The 16101-nt window shown below is 39.4% G+C and overlaps 2 protein-coding genes across 3 annotated transcripts; one reads left to right on the top strand and one right to left on the bottom strand.

Annotated features, from left to right (window-relative positions):
• Nucleotides 1-143: 143 nt before the first annotated feature.
• lg28h11orf54 (linkage group 28 C11orf54 homolog) lies at nucleotides 144-4967 on the bottom strand. Of its 2 annotated transcripts, XM_058383149.1 has the most exons (9): nucleotides 4898-4967; nucleotides 3762-3826; nucleotides 3465-3563; nucleotides 2172-2245; nucleotides 1962-2063; nucleotides 1684-1860; nucleotides 795-944; nucleotides 584-700; nucleotides 145-459 (listed from the first exon to the last, which is right to left on the bottom strand). In XM_058383149.1, exons 2-9 carry the CDS (start codon nucleotides 3823-3825, stop codon nucleotides 286-288), a joined length of 957 nt encoding a protein of 318 aa, XP_058239132.1. In that variant the 5' UTR covers nucleotide 3826; nucleotides 4898-4967; the 3' UTR covers nucleotides 145-285. The 2 variants fall into 2 exon arrangements, with proteins under 2 accessions (XP_058239133.1, XP_058239132.1); XM_058383150.1 differs by lacking the exon at nucleotides 4898-4967 and having other exon boundaries at nucleotides 144-459; nucleotides 3768-3886.
• Nucleotides 4527-11654, top strand: LOC131348332 (uncharacterized). The gene is made up of 5 exons (XM_058383148.1): nucleotides 4527-4847; nucleotides 5640-5985; nucleotides 7138-7235; nucleotides 8307-8364; nucleotides 8710-11654. The coding sequence occupies exons 1-5, from the start codon at nucleotides 4768-4770 to the stop codon at nucleotides 11563-11565; spliced, it is 3438 nt and encodes a 1145-aa protein (XP_058239131.1). The 5' UTR covers nucleotides 4527-4767; the 3' UTR covers nucleotides 11566-11654.
• Nucleotides 11655-16101: the final 4447 nt, after the last annotated feature.

Consider the following 16101-nt stretch of genomic DNA (forward strand, 5'->3'; position numbering starts at 1 on the left):
AAGTGAACCTTCCAAATCTTCTCCTCACTAGAAAGATCTAAATGTTTCATGCTTCAGTGTGAACGTAAAAGCACAAGAAAGAAAAAAGTGGTGAATGTTATGTTAAATGATCTCCTTTTTTCCATCAATGAACCATAGAATGTGGTGAAACATTTGCTAAGAATGGCTAACAGCTTTATTCCACATCTTTCAAATGTTGGCTAGCATACAGAAGATAAACAGAACCAATTTTGTGTGAATTATTTTGTGTCAGCAGTTATACAAGAACAATAATTCACATCAAAGTTAGTCTCTGCCAACATTGTGGGTCTCCACTGGCCGGTCAATGCGATAAACAAACTCCGCAGGTAGAAAGTATCCCAGGTATTCCACTGTGCTTGGTGTGGTGTCTATGTAGTAATGACCTCCTTCACCATGATGACTGAAGCCATGGGTATGTTCCACTCTCAGATCCAAACCCTGTTTAGATACAAATGGGCAATAAGTGCAGTTACAGGGAAATAATCAATGGTGAAGCGGTGCACCATCTGACCAATCAAAATCAAGCAATTGAAAGTTTGCTGTTGTGTTATTAGATACTCACGGGATCTTTGGAAACCATTACAGACTGGCAGATGAGAGGAGCGCTGACTTCAAAATGTTTCAGCCAGTTGTTTACTTCATCGTTAGTATTCAGTGGGCATGAGGAAAACTCTCGTGGCTACAATCAAAAAGATGCGTCATGTAACTAACGGTGTATATTCAGTGTATTGTTTTGTTTAATTTATAGCTAAATAGCAGTAAAGAGATTTTACCATGATGTGGATCTTTGCCTTCCCTTTCTGGAGGATGAAAGTCCCTCCAAGTGCAATACTTTTATCACCATAGTGTTCCTCCATAGTCTTCCTCATACAGCCCACGAGACTGTCCTGTCCCGTCCTCCTGCTGGCTCTGACCTCCATGACCTGTTAGCAAGCACCATTAGTTACTAATTCAGGTCTGTCACTTAGTTATAGTTACTCATTCATTCAGCAATCAAAGGTCAGTGTTGTTTTCTGTGTGGTTAGCACCTTTTTCCATTAAAAACTCAAACATACACATCAACCAAATGCAGCCCCTTATTCATGTACAAATATTCTCATTAGCTATATTACATAACAGGAATGCATTTGTTCTTCTTTAACATCTGGCTATGCCATCTGCCTTCGAGTGTTTCCTTATGATCTGCAATATGGTAATAGTAAGAAGCCAAATGCCTTTATTTGATTTTATACTCATCCAGTCACACAATGACACTATGGAGTTGGTTTTGTTGCAATGTTTTGTTGCTCAGGATGCCCCTAGGCCTACCCTTTAGAAGCCAATGATTCCAATTCTGACTGCATTTAGTGTACATGTACACCATGCACTGCTTCTGAAAGGTTTTTCTGGTAAATTTAGTATCTCTAAGGTGTTTGTATAAAGTGTTTAGCCATGGGTTACTAAAGCGATTACTTGATGCCTTGCTCAAGGGCCCAATGGTTGCAGCTTGGCGGTGCTGGATCCCAGTCTTCTGGTTAACGACCACTTGAGCTACCAACCCTACTGGCTTCTAACTATCTGCTTCACCACTGTGTCATCAAATTGTACTCATGTTTCCTTTACACTTTTTTGTCAGTACTCTGTATGTATACTAAATAAAAAGTGTCTGATTCTGGCTCTCACCTTCCCAGGCTGACCCTCACATGCATACAGGTTTGCCAGAAGCCCAAAGTCACAGTCGCAGAATCTGTCGCTGTATTTCTCCTGCAGGCATTTCCCATCTGCTGGGTTGATGGAGGCGAAATAGCTGGCATTGACAGCAGGTTTGCCTTCATGCTCCGTCAACACCAGAGGCATCAGCTTTGAAATATTGCAAGAGATGTGCTCACTCCACAAAATGTTGCATATTCTACCCTGCATGATTCTACACAGTATTAAGCGGTTGTGTTTATTACTGTTACCTCTGCGTTCATCCCAACGGTCTTTGATGACACGGCACCAGCACCGAGAACAAATGCCCCAGGCAGATCCAACTCCTTGGCTATAGTGTTCATGTTATACACCTTAAATGATAAAAAAAAAAATCAAAAACAAATTGTGATTATTTATTAACCATTTATTAAGTTATGGTATGAAATGAGAACAGATGATTAGATCTATATTCTACTGACCTTGTCCACTTGAACCAGTGGGACCAAGTAGGGGACACCACCTACATCAGTAATGCGAGGGTTACCACATAGTCCTATTGAAGTGGAAGGAGAAACTTGCATTCAGTGGAAATCTTAACAATCTTGTGAAAAAAATTTTCACTAAGCAAACAACTGAAATACAGATCTAGGTAGGGTCCACTAGCTAGTTAACCAAACAAACAAAACAAATGAAACTTTTCTTAGCAAATGATGTGAAATAGCATTACTTATGTGTTGGGAGTGTTTAAGTTCATGACCTGCAGTGGGTATCGCTGCTGGTTTGATAGTGAGCATGGATTACTCTCTACTGTCTGAGTTATTCTGCATGTACACAAAGGTTTGCTCTGGGTTCTCTGGCTTCTTCCTACCTAGCAAAAACATGCCTCTATGTGGATTTCACTTTACTAGATTGTCCCTAGGTGTGCATGTGTGCTTTACATTTTGCCCTGAGATGGACTGGAGTCTCGTCCAGGATATGTCCCTGCCTTACTCGTGGAATTTCATGAGTCATGTGTTCAACAGAAAAATGCATGATAGGAATTTCCTAAAGGTCACGTGAAGATGAAAAAAAAAAAATTCTGCCATATTTTTTCTTGCTTTTTAATCCTGCTGTGATCTTGACTAATGAGTTATTATTGTGTTGGTCCCCTTTTTGCTGCCAAAAAAGCCCTGACCCGTCATACACTATGTATTCTGACACCTTTCTATCAGAACCAGCATTAACTTCTTCTTCAGCAATTTTGAGCAACAGTAGCTCGTCTGTTGGATCGGATCACACGGGCCAGGCTTCGCTCCCCATGTGCATCAGTGAGCCTTGGCCGCTCATGACCCTGTCACCGGTTCACCACTGTTCCTTCCTTGGACCACTTTTAATAGATACTGACGACTGCAGACCGGGAACACCCCACAAGAGCTGCAGTTTTGGAGATGCTCTGATCCAGTGGTCTAGCCATCACAATCTGGCCCTTCATCAGACTCGCTCAAATCCTTACACTTGTCCATTTTTCCTGCTTCTAACACATCAGCTTTGAGGACAAAATGTTCACTTGCAGCCTAATATATCCCACCCACTAACAGGTGCCATGATGAGGAGATCATCAGTCTTATTCACTTCACCTGTGAGTGGTCATAATGTTATGCCTGATCAGTGTAGATTGAAATTAATTTTAGGAATTTTATGAAAGCAAGTTAAATATATTTTGTATATCAGCCACTTTTTTCAACCAATAGGTTGATTTGGTCATTTGGTTGTCTAACAGATTGACTTCATACCTTTGACAGGAAAGTTGAAGGGGTCCTGTGTGAGATCTGGACACTCACTCACACACACTCTGACATCTTCAAAGTTCTTCTTCAGTCCTTTTTCCAGCACTGTTGCAAATCATCACCCATGAATTATCAGGAAATCAGAGCTCATAATATCTCACATCATCTCAACACAGGGACAGAAATATCATGCTGAACTTTGATCGCTGAACCAAAGCAAATGTTTACAAGCAGAGAAAAGAGGAACGATCGAGTCTATTCTTCTTCTTCTGTACTGATGTAAATACACACAAAATCTCTCACCCTTACACAGTTCCTCCAGATTAGGGACGTGTAACTGGAACTTTTCTGTTTTAGTACCTGCCATCCTGCAGTCGAGACAAAACACACACACACACACACACACACACACACACACACACACACACCAGATCACATGAGCAGCAGTTCAGCGCGAGAGGCTGGACTTGTGCTGCATTCACTGAACACAAACGTGCGAAAAGGTTTTCTCATGATCTGTTTTCGGTAATTTATTTGTTATTGTTTCTTTAAAGTATTTCTTTAAAATTCATTTGTCTTCAATAACAACAGAGCATTTAATCAAAACAAAATAAATCATTTTAGCTAGATGTGTGTTTTTAAAAAAAATATAACTTCTTTCAATAAGATGCAACCCAAGATAGACGTTTACTAATGTACATAGAAGCAAAGGTCCACCTTTAGCCATTATTATTATTATTATTATTATTATTATTATTATTGTTGTTGATCATTATTACTTAATAGTGAAAAAACACTTTGCAACTTTGCAAATATTAATCATGCATACTTTGTTACATTATATTGTGTGTATTTTTGGAACAGCATCAATAATAATAATAATAATAATAATAATAATAATAATAATTCCTGATGATCTAGGAATGAATAATTGTTTTGAACTTTTTAAATACGTAGAGCTCTTGAATGTAGCTTCATTTCCATTCGCCGTTATCGTCACTTTGCGCTGTGGTTTGTAGAAGCTCTGTGATTGGTCCGTGAGAACGCAGCTCTTCGTGAAGTCGCCACGCCCCCATATGCGCTCGACTTCCTGTTTTGCTTGTGCTCCGCCGTGTTAATCCCACGTGCGTGTGTTTAGAAAGCTTCAGTTTGCGTGATAAACGTTTATAACGGGTGTAAGGAGCTCTATGTTACCGGAATGGCTTTCACAATGAAATAAATACCGAAGGAAAGTACCCGGGGTCGCGTGTGTGTGAATAATTAGCAGCTAGCATGCCTCTAAGAGTCAGGCAGTAAATAAGTAAGAGTTATGGAGAATATTTTCCAGGATTCGGTTCAGAGCGACACTCAGAAAGATGCTGTGGTTGAAACGCCTGCTGGGTCTGACAGGTAAATCAGCCTGTGTGATAAAAAATATGAGAATCAAAAGCTTTTCCTACCTTAATCTTGCAAATCCTGCCCTGCTTAATGCTTACACTCAGTAGCCATTTGAATGAACAAATGGGTGAGTCGATTCCGAAGAATCGATTCTTCTTTTTGAAGAGTCAACTCTAAAATATAGGAATATTGACAGTATTGCCTGCTGGGTCTGACAGGTAAATCATTCTGTGTGATAACAATATGAAAATACAAAAGCTTTTCCTACCTCAAGCTTGCAAATCCTGCCCTGCTTAATGCTTACTCTCAGTGGCCATTTGAATGAACAAACGGGTGAGTCGATTCCGAAGAATCGATTCTTCTTATTGAAGAGTCGACTCCTAAATATAGGATTTTTGACAGTATTCTTCTGAAGAATTATGCAGAACGTTGAAGTGCTATACAAAGTAAACATGTATATAAGTCTCAAATTATTTATTTCACATCTAATTTTTAAGTATTCCTCTTTAGTAGGCACTTTATCCTGTTGTAATATTACTTGGAAGGGATTAAATCTAATACCTAACAATTGATTGGACAATATGTGGTCAGTATGTGGACTTGTCATTTTTTCTTCATAGTCATTTTGATGTAAAATGTCATGGCATATAAGATGTTATTGAACCATTAAATTGCAAACCTTTAGCCTGAATCCAGATCAGATCTAGCACCAATGTCTAAGTTATCTGCCGATGCCAATAGATACTTTGAAATCACTGCTTCCATTCATTTTTTCTATACATCCTATCTCTTCCCCCCCCACAGTGACTCTGGTGACAGCTTGTTTTTGACCCAGTCTGTGACATCAGCTCAGAGGACCCTTATAAGACGCCGTCCATCTAATACACAGGATTGTCCCTTCAGTCAGGAGTCAGAGGATAAGCAGGAGACGGCGCAGCATGAAGACACTGGGGCAAAGAGTGACTCTGACAGCGAAACTAATTATCCTGACATGCTTCGTAGGTGGCTCAAACTGGGAAACATACATGCCAGGACTAGGCGTCAACCTCGCTTGAAGCATTGGAGAGCACCTCCAAAGAGAATGGTGTTACCTTTCCTGAAGAAGTTTGACTCTGGAAAGCTTTGTGTCCGTAAAAACCAAACTATAGTGGTAAGGATGCGCAAATGACAACAGTCTGTGGATATGAATGTAATTGTAATATTGAATGTGACACATGAATGTGTGTGATATTGCATATTATATACACACATGGACAAAATTGTTGTATGCTTCCATTAAAGAAATGACCTGGACAAAAATGATGGTACCCTTAACTACCCTTTTGCGGCAATCAAGCAATTTCTGTAACTCTCAATGAGACTTCTGCACCTGTCCACAGGTATTTCGGTCCGCTCCTCGTGAGCAAACTGCTCCAGTTGTCACCAGCCTTCTTCAGACTGCATGCTTCAGCTCTTTCCACAGATGTTCAGTAGGATTTAGATCAGGGCTCATAGCAGGCCACTTCAGAATAATCCAAAGTTTTGTTCTTAGCCTGTCTTGTATGTTTTTAGCTGTGTATTTTGGGTCTTTATCCTGTTGGAGGAGCCACTAAGACCAGGCTTTCTGACACTGGGCAGCACATTTCGCTCCAGAATGCCTTGTTAGTCTTGAGATTTCATTGTACAGATGCACAGATTCCAGGCACCCGGTGATACATGCAGCAAACCAGCCCCAGAATATAACCGAGCCTTCTCCATGTTTCACAGTAGGTACAGTGCCCTTTTCTTTGTATGTTTAATTTTTGCATCTGTCATCATACAGCTGATGTGACAAAGTTGCTCCAGTTTTGTCTCATCTGTCCAGTGAACATTCATCGTGATTTGTCCTTTAGACAGATGAGATGTGCTGCCCGGTGTCAGAAAGTTCAGTCTCTGTCGCAAGTCATGTGGGTTTTTCTTTCTTTAACGGATGGGTACCAACAGTTTTGTCCACATGTAGCAATCCTGTAAGCACTTCAATGCAAAGTGGAAGAAGACAATGACACATATTGGTTTTTGAGTCTATGTTCAGGAAGGTAATACAATGCAAAGCTTATCTCTAGCAAGGAAAAAATACATTGGTTAAAAATGCAAATGTATCAAGCGCACTATAAAGGAGGGAATTTTATTTAAAGTGATGTGTTGGTAATGATCTTTATCTATCAGCTGAATGTTAATAGAACATAGGAAACTGAAATATCTGGACACATTTAAGATAAGTTACAGTTCCATCCATGTATGTTTGAAGAAAGTCAATGATTGTTATTTTTCCTCTGTCTTTCAGAACTCCGAGATCGGTGGGTTCTTTAAATGCGTACTGAAGCTGAGCAAAGGGCAGGAGAAAAACAGAAGAGAACTGAGTCCATCAATGTTGCCTTCGGAGTGAGTTTAACGCTGTATGATACAAATCGTGAATACAGTGTAGCTTTTATATTTGTTTCTGTTGAATTGCGATGTAGCAGTGATACAGTGTAGAAGAACACGATGAACATGCTGGTTATTATTTTTCTAGACCTATGATTCCAGTGTACTCGATACACTAAGAAGTGACACATTGAACATTTACAGTTACGCTTAACGTTGCTGGATGTTCTGAGTTCCCTCAGTGACCTTTCTTGTAGTTAATAAGACAAAAAATATGCATCTCGTCAGTCATCTTGTGTCGCACCGTGGTCCTGGAGGGACGATGTTTCATTTCACTATGTACTGCACCTGCTATATACACCGATCAGCCATAACATTATAACCACTGACAGGTGAAGTGAATAAGACTGATTATCTCCTCATCATGGCACCTGTTAGTGGGTGGGATATATTAGGCAGCAAGTGAACATTTTGTCCTCAAAGTTGATGTGTTAGAAGCAAGAAAAATGGGCAAGTGTAAGGATTTGAGCGAGTTTGACGAAGGGTCAAATTGTGATGGCTAGACCACTGGATCAGAGCGTCTCCAAAACTGCAGCTCTTGTGGGGTGTTCCCGGTCTGCAGTGGTCAGTATCTATCAAAAGTGGTCCAAGGAAGGAACAGTGGTGAACCGGCGACCGGGTCATGGATGGCCAAGGCTCATTGATGGACGTGGGGAGCGAAGGCTGGCCCGTGTGATCCGATCCAACAGACGAGCTACTGTTGCTCAGATTGCTGAAGAAGTTAATGCTGGTTCTGATAGAAAGGTGTCAGAATACACAGTGCATGTCGGGTCAGGGCTATTTTGGCAGCAACAGGTGGACCAACACGATATTAGGCAGGTGGTTGTAATGTTATGCCTGATCGGTGTATAAGAACAAGCGTGTTGTTATAAAGCTCCTGTTGTAAGAAATTAGTCTAAGATCTCAGTAATGCTGTGGTAGAAATATTACTAACAAAGAATTATTGCCATAAAACATGATTAGGAACACATTAATACACTGTATTTATCGCTAATTGATTTGTCTTTCCTTTATGAATGTTCATTACAGATGGGAGCAAAACAGTATGGAGGATGACGAAGATGATGATGAAGACATAAGAAAAGTGGTATAGTTTCACAATTATGATGTTTACACTATTTAAAAGTATTCTGCCATGCAAAATAAAAACAAAAAACCCTGAAAAATAATAAAACATCAAATGAGCCAATTGAAATGTAACTTTGTCATGATTGACAGCTGACACTGACACTACCGCAGGCCCCACCCCCTTTCCCACCAATCGAGCCTTAGACAAGAATCCATTTAAACGCTATATTCTCAAAATTTCTGCGATCGACTTTTCAGAAATATTAAAGCATAAGATGTTTAATTTTGTCTGAAGCTATTAAACAGCAGACATCGTTTTTTTTTATTCTCAATTAGCTAATTATTAAGTCTGATTTTGTTTCAGAATACAGACTGCTTTGTTTTCAACGCGAATAAAAGAAACCGACAAACATGGCTACCCTTCCTGAAATGGAAAACGAAACAGGATCCAAGAAAGTGCACTGAGCAGAGCAAAAAATGTCAAGACGAGCAGGAGAAATGCTTTCAGACCGAGGAAGCTGCTGAAGACCTGATGGAGCTTCAAGATGACACGGATATACAAAATGAGAGCAGTTTGATCAATATGGAAGAGCCTCAGTCCAGGAAAACAGGTGAAAGAAGCAGTAAATCTCCTGCTAGTTCTTCTCGCTCTCCTTGTTCTACCCCTTCTTGTCTTTCCCCTGAAAAGTCTCATATTGTTAAAAATTTATTCATGGATCTTCAGGAGGAACACTCTGAGAATCAGCCACAAGTTTTAGTCACATGCTCACAATCACAATCGCTCGGCTGGCATCAAGCCCAGAAGATTGACAAAGCTTGCGAGAACTTGATGGAACCCATTGATGAAATGGCAGTTGCGGAGACACAGTGGCCAAGTTCAGCAGACCATGATGACGACGAAACCCAGATTTTGGAGGACGTCCCTATGGACAGAGACAGAGAGGACGATGCACTCTGCTTGGAAAACGTCTCATCCCATGAACACCAAGGACAAAACGAGGATATCCTTGAAGGCGTACATCATGAGCTGGTGGAAAACGAAGACTTGGGTAGTGTTAGTGGAGATTTCATTGGCTCACAGGATCTTTTTCAAGAACCAAATAATCAAGCGAGTCCTTTAAAAGAGACTGCTGAAAAAATCTTTAAAAGCTTTGTGGTGCTTCATGACACAGATTCACTAATGAAGAACAAGAGATGTTCATTAATCTTAGCAGACATGGAGGGCGACCATGTTAAATATTCCGAATTTCAGAGAACTCAACCAAGTGAAATCTCACAAACAGATGGAGAAATAGACCAGGAAAAGAGCAAAAAGACAATGCCATTAGAAGATAACACAACAGGATCCAGAGGAAGTGATTACTCAAGTCCCAGTAAGGACGTCCTCATGGTCAGACAGGAAGAGGAGACTGAGACCCCACTGTTTAAATATGGAGGGATAAAATTTCTGAAAAGGAAGAAAGCTAAAAAGACTAAAGCCCCTGAGATTTCTGATAACCTTCCACCGGTACAAGATAATCTGGGTCCCAATGAAGATTCTGCATCTCAGTTGGATGACGAGGTCAAACAGAAAAACAGAAATAAGCTCAAAAGTGTTGGGTTGTTGGAGGAACAAATCGACACCTTGCCAGAAATCAGCATTCCTACAGAGTCAAGTCTATCAGTTCAGGACTCTTCATTGGTTTGTGCTTCAGTGAATGGAATTAAACAAAAGAAAAAGAGAACAAAAGATAAAAGTTTTGGGTCATTAGAGGAACCAGTTGATGCCTTACAAGAAATCAGCATTCCTACAGAGTCAAGTCTGTCAGTTCAGGACTGTTCAGTGGTTTGTGCTTCAGTTGGAGAAAGTAAACTAAAGAAAAAGAGGAAAAAAGACAAAAATCTTGGGCTGTTAGAGGAACCAATTGAGACCTTGCCAGAAACCAGTGATCCTCCTGAGTCAAGTCAGGACTCTTCAATGGCTTGTCCTTCACTGAATGGAATTAAACAAAAGAAAAAGAGAAAAAAGGACAAAACTGTTGGGTCGTCCGAGGAACCAGTCAATACCTTGCAAGAAATCAGTGTTCCTACAGAATCAAGTCTATCAGATCAGGACTCTTCAGTGGCTTGTGCTACAGTTGGTGGAAGAAAACCAAAGAAAAAGAGAAAAAAAGACAAACATGGTCAGCCGGAGTCACAGGAAGATCAGTGGACTGGTGTAGAGGATTTTGTCCAGATCCCCTCTCAAGGTTCTGCTTATTTAGTGTCCATAGCTGAGGAAACTGAACTATTGAACAGAAACGATCCTTCTAATCCTCAGGTGGACATTAGTGTACAAGCTCATGTTCAATCTGATGGTCATGAACGAAGAACGAAAAAGGAGACCAAGAAAAGAAAGGATTCAGGTCCTGTGATGTCTGATGAGATGGTTTCTCCCAAGTGTACTGGAGAGTCTCTTACAAGCCTTGGTACCAAAACCAAGAAAAAGAAACGAAAGTTTGTAGATGTGGGAGAAGTCGGAGAGATGTCTACCGCCAGCAAGGATCTTGGGGAACCATTAGACCAAATCCTTGAAGCAGGCATAGAAATCCAGCCAGCAAATAATGTAGATTTGATGATGGATGACTTTGTAACTCCAAGGAAAAAGAAAAAAAGGAAGCAGCAGGAGGTGGTCAGGGAAGAAAATGTGGATGTTGAGACTTCAGATACTTTTCAAGATTCTGAGCAACAAGCAGCTGAGGTGGCTGAGGTAAAAAAGCAAAAGAAGAAAAAGCACAGAACTTCAGCAGAAACATGTCAAGAAGAGGAGGTGTCTAAAAATGCAGCCTTGTCTCTAGGAGACACAACAACATCCGATACTCCGAGCACTAAAAGTGAGACTGGAGGGATTGATGAGGAGGAAGGTCTTGGTGCATCTGAGCCAGTGAAGAAAAAGAAGAAGAAGAAGAAAAAAAAAGATCTGGACAATGATGAATCATGGTCAGTTTCTCATGGCTTGGAATATTTGCATAACTCCCATAATGAACAGACAACAGTGGAGAAAGAAGCGTCAAGAAGTGGACAGAGACTTGGCAAGGAACATCCTGCACCATGTTTGGTAATGGAGTTAACAAATGACGTGAAGAAGAAAAAGAAACGTGAGAGGACCAAAGGTGATGACTCTGAAAATAGCCAAGAAGTTCTGCAATCAGAAGATAGTATACAGCCAAATGGGAAAAAGAAAAAGAAAAAAGATGGGTAGAAACAGACAGACGTTGGAATATGATGTTTGTCAGGAGAGTGGTTCTCCGTTAGAACCTTCAGAAGCAATAACTGAGAAGAGGAAGAAGAGTAGAAAGGAGGCAGTTGAGGCAGGGAAGAGGTTAGATGTAGTACCCAAAGCGAATGCTGCATTAGAACCGAGACGTATTTTATTCCAATGCCAACAGAATTTCATGAATTATCAGAACATATGAAGGTAAAGGTTTATAATGATCTTAAGGTCACATACACAGATCGACAGTGCAGAGCTAAGGAAGAAGAAAAAATATTTTTAAATTAATATTTAAAAAAAAAAAAAAGTTTTATCTTTGACTATGAAGCAGGGCTTCAATGACTATTTCAACCGAACCATTTACCTCAAAGTGTCAGATGCATATTTTGTCATCCAGATATTTTTATTTCAGTGAGTTTCCATGTATTTTTTTTTTTAGACGTTTATAGTTATATTTAATGTAGTAAAACATCCAGGCATCAATTAGTTCCTGGTATTGCTTACATTATAACAGCTATACAAAGTTCCCTTACCAGGGTCTAATATTTATCCTCTCTCTCTCTCTCTCTCTCTAAAGTTAATAAGACAAAAACTTCAGCTTGTCATGTTACTGATAAACTTTAAAGCACAAAGCTCACCATCTTTAAGACTTTCCCGTGTCGGAGAACACAAATCGTAACCCAGTGCTGATATGGATGTAATCTAATAAGTCATAATACAACCATATCAATTTATTTAAAATATTTTGTTATTCATTTAAATACGTCATTGTCTGTACCGCTTAACCGATGTATCCTCGGGTCACAGGGAGCCTGTGCCTATCCTAGGCATCATTGGGCATCAAGGCAGGATACACCCTGGATGGAGTGCCAACCCATCGCAGGGCATCATTTAAATATTTATAATTGAAATATATTTTTAGAATAAATTCAGCTTCAAGCAAAACTGAAGTAACATATAGATAAGTAACTTTTTATTTTTTCCTAATTTTTTTATTCATTAATAGCTGCAAAATATTTACATTTGTCCTCCACAATAAATTGCCAATATTAAATATTTTTTCAATTATTATTATTATTATTGTGAAGAGGAAAAGTGTCTCCCTCATCTGGTAGATGAAGTGTATATACATACATGCATGGTTTTGTTTTGTTTTGTTTTAATTTATTTATTATTATTTTTGTTGTTATTTTTTTTATTTTTTTTTTACATTTTTTAATTTTGTTAAAAAATGTAGAAATTGCAGGTTATTTCTGCACACTGTATCAAGCTGATGAAGTTCAGCCAATAAAGTTTTATTGTTTGTTTTCCTGGGTAAAAAAACAAATGTGTTAATGAGGTTAGTTTTGGACACGACAATTTTAAACAAATTTTACACTCTTAAAAAAAGTGCCATGAGATTCAGCCATGTTTGCCAGTGCTAGTCACCGAACAGGAAAAATCTTTTAAACTGTCAAATCAGCATTTATTCTTCAGTTCAGAAGCAGCGATAATGATTCCATGTTGTAGTTAGGATCAACTTGATCATATTTTATTTGTGATGCTGCAAATTTTAACCTAGAATTAGAAAGCCTGATTAAGGAAGTTACCATAAACAAATCTACGCTGATCAGGCATAACATTATGACCACTGAGAGGTGAAGTGTATAACACTGATTATCTTCTAATGCTGGTTAGTATCTTGTTGCTACCAAAACAGCCCTGACCCGTCATGCACTGTGTATTCTGACACCTTTCTATCAGAACCAGCATTAACCTCTTCAGCAATTTGAGCAACAGTAGCTCGTCTGTTGGATCGGATCACATGACCTTGACCATGACCCTGTTGCCGGTTCACCACTGTTCCTTCCTTGGACCACTTTTGATAGATACTGACCACTGCAGACCGGGAACACCCCACAAGAGCTGCAGTTTTGGAGATGATCTGATCCAGTCATCTAGCCATCACAATATGGCCCTTCATCAAACTCGCTCAAATCCTTACACTTGTCCATTTTTCCTGCTTCTAACACATGAACTTTGAGGACAAAATGTTCACTTGCTGTCTAATGTATCCCACCCACTAACAGGTGCCACTGATCATCAGTGTTATTCACGTCGCTGGTCATAATGTTATGCCTGATCAGTGTATGTTACAAAGCGCTGACATTGGAGACTCCTTACAAAAAATGATAAATGTCTCATCACCAAATCTACAATAGCATGTGTTTTAAAATATGAACGCTTTAATATAAAACTTTGAGCCCAAATTACTGACCAATCAGAATGAAGCATTCAACAGTACCGTGGTACAAACAGATTTATGATCAGCAAAAACTGACAGTAAACGATTTTGCCCAAAATGAGAAGCTGAAGGGGACTGAGAACAGAGCCTTGGGGGATTCACTGTTCACTGGAACAACTTGGTACTGTCTTCCTGAGCACTAGGACCTGAATTAAGCTAGTGCTGTCTGCCGAACACATAAAATATGGACATATAAGTATAAATATTAAGTGTATGATGACTGAGACCACTTTGTAGCTTTCTTCTGTTTTAACGTTTAAAAGTTTTTCATTCTCTGTTTCATTGATTTTTTGTAAAATATGCTTGCACTCAAATAAACGGTGTATGAATTATTTTTTCTTGCAGTATTTCCTAAGTTTTCTTTACATTTGCGTTGTTTTTGGAAACCGGATTGCCTCAGGTCGCAGTGCCTCCTGGGTAAATTCTGCTACTGAAATCTCCAGTCACTTGACACCTCCGTGTAGTCGGCTAGCAAAGTTCACCTGAGCTAATACTGGAACAGCTCTTAAAATAGTGGTCAGGGAGCTTTCCCAGGAGGAAATGAACGGAAGAAAAATGGTTTGTGTTAAAAACTCAAGTAACTGGAACAATGTATCTGTTGATGCCGCGTTCATTTTATCATAGGCTTTAATAAATAAATCCAAGACTAAACTGGATTTTTATATCTACTAAAATAAATTATTTATTACTTTAATCCAGCTTGAGTCCAGGTGATAGTACTGTATGATTTTAAGACCTGGGTTACAATTACTACTCTGTTTTTCCAAAGCAAGTCATTTATAACAACTATATATAGTATAACGAGCTTAGGACACTTTAAAAGACTTTTAAGGTATGTGACATTTACATAGCCTTCGAGTGGAGAGTCAGAAGACTTCTGAAATCTGATACAGGAAGTAGAAATATCACAGACTTCCCAATATTTCTATGCGTAATCTGAAGTATTATGAAAGTGGAAGTGCTATTGAAAGTAGGAAATGGCATTAAAACCACAGTTGCTAGCAATTTTCTAGAAGGATAAAAGTTGTTCATCTTAAAGATTAAGTTTTATACTAAGCCACTTCATTTGTCTTGTTTAAAATGTTCAAATTATGGAGGATATATATTACATTACATCCTCCATGTTCGTGTTGATTCGGCTTTAAACTGCCGGTGAGATCTCAACGGACCTAATTATATCGTCGTCACCTTTAAAAAGCTCAACTTTCATGGGACCAGGACCTTCTGAAACCTGTTAATAGGAATCCCTGATGATGGGCGGATAGCGAGTTTCTCATTCCTAGCTTACTTTGCAAGATGCAATAGCTTGAAGCTCATTTTGGAAATTTGACAAGTCTGTTTGTTCCCACGACTTGCTCTTGAGCAACATACAGGTTCTACCTGCTGGACCATGCAAATGAGCACTCATGCAGCAGGCGTTAAGAACCAGAAGGTTTGCTTATAGTTACTGAGATTAGAGTAAAGGCACAATATTAATGAGGGTGAATGCAGTTACATTGGGACTTGTGTTCAATTTCTAACTTGTTACTTGTCATTAACAAAAACAACCAACATAAAAATAACAATGACATAATGTTTGATATTTCCCGTCTACTTAATTCGCCTTCTTAACTAAAATGCTTCACAACACAATTAAAATAGAATTCTAAATGACAAATTTGTTCTGGGTGCCTCATGCATCCTTTAACCTGAACAATGTTTGGACAGTCTTGAAAATGTTTCAATTCTAAACACGTGTTTGTGTTGTGTTACATTAGTACACTTTATGTACATGCATGTATGCGTTATACATACGTAAAATGTACACCGATCAAGCATAACATTATGACCACCTGCCTAATATCGTGTTGGACCCCCTTTGTCATGCACTGTGTATATGTAGTATACACCTTTCTATCAGAACCAGCATTAACTTCTTCAGCAATCTGAGCAACAGCAATTTGACCCTGACCACGACCCTGTTGCCAGTTCACCACTGTTCCTTCCTTGGACCACTTTTGATAGATACTGACCACTGCAGACCGGGAACACCCCACAAGAGCTACAGTTTTGGAGATGCTCTGATCCAGTCGTCCAGCCATCACAATTTGGCCCTTCATCAAACTCGCTCAAATCCTTACACTTGTCCATTTTTCCTGCTTCGAACACATCAACTTTGAGGACAAAATGTTCACTTCCTGCCTAATATATCCCACCCACTAACAGGTGCCATGACGAGGAGATCATCAGTGTTATTCACT

This window comes from Hemibagrus wyckioides, linkage group LG28, assembly GCF_019097595.1.
Source record: "Hemibagrus wyckioides isolate EC202008001 linkage group LG28, SWU_Hwy_1.0, whole genome shotgun sequence".
NCBI lineage: Eukaryota > Metazoa > Chordata > Actinopteri > Siluriformes > Bagridae > Hemibagrus > Hemibagrus wyckioides.

What these genes read in the sequence shown, in the direction of transcription:
- lg28h11orf54 (XM_058383149.1), bottom strand. Translation starts at nt 3,825, where the DNA reads ATGGCAGGTACTAAAACAGAAAAGTTCCAGTTACACGTCCCTAATCTG. An exon ending in CTTCAACTTTCCTGTCAAAG is followed by an intron (nt 2,246 to 3,464) that starts GTATGAAGTCAA and finishes CCACTTCAATAG; the next exon opens with GACTATGTGGTAACCCTCGC. An exon ending in TAATGGTTTCCAAAGATCCC is followed by an intron (nt 460 to 583) that starts GTGAGTATCTAA and finishes GTATCTAAACAG; the next exon opens with GGTTTGGATCTGAGAGTGGA.
- LOC131348332 (XM_058383148.1), top strand. Translation starts at nt 4,768, where the DNA reads ATGGAGAATATTTTCCAGGATTCGGTTCAGAGCGACACTCAGAAAGAT. An exon ending in GTAAAAACCAAACTATAGTG is followed by an intron (nt 5,986 to 7,137) that starts GTAAGGATGCGC and finishes TCTGTCTTTCAG; the next exon opens with AACTCCGAGATCGGTGGGTT. An exon ending in ATGAAGACATAAGAAAAGTG is followed by an intron (nt 8,365 to 8,709) that starts GTATAGTTTCAC and finishes ATTTTGTTTCAG; the next exon opens with AATACAGACTGCTTTGTTTT.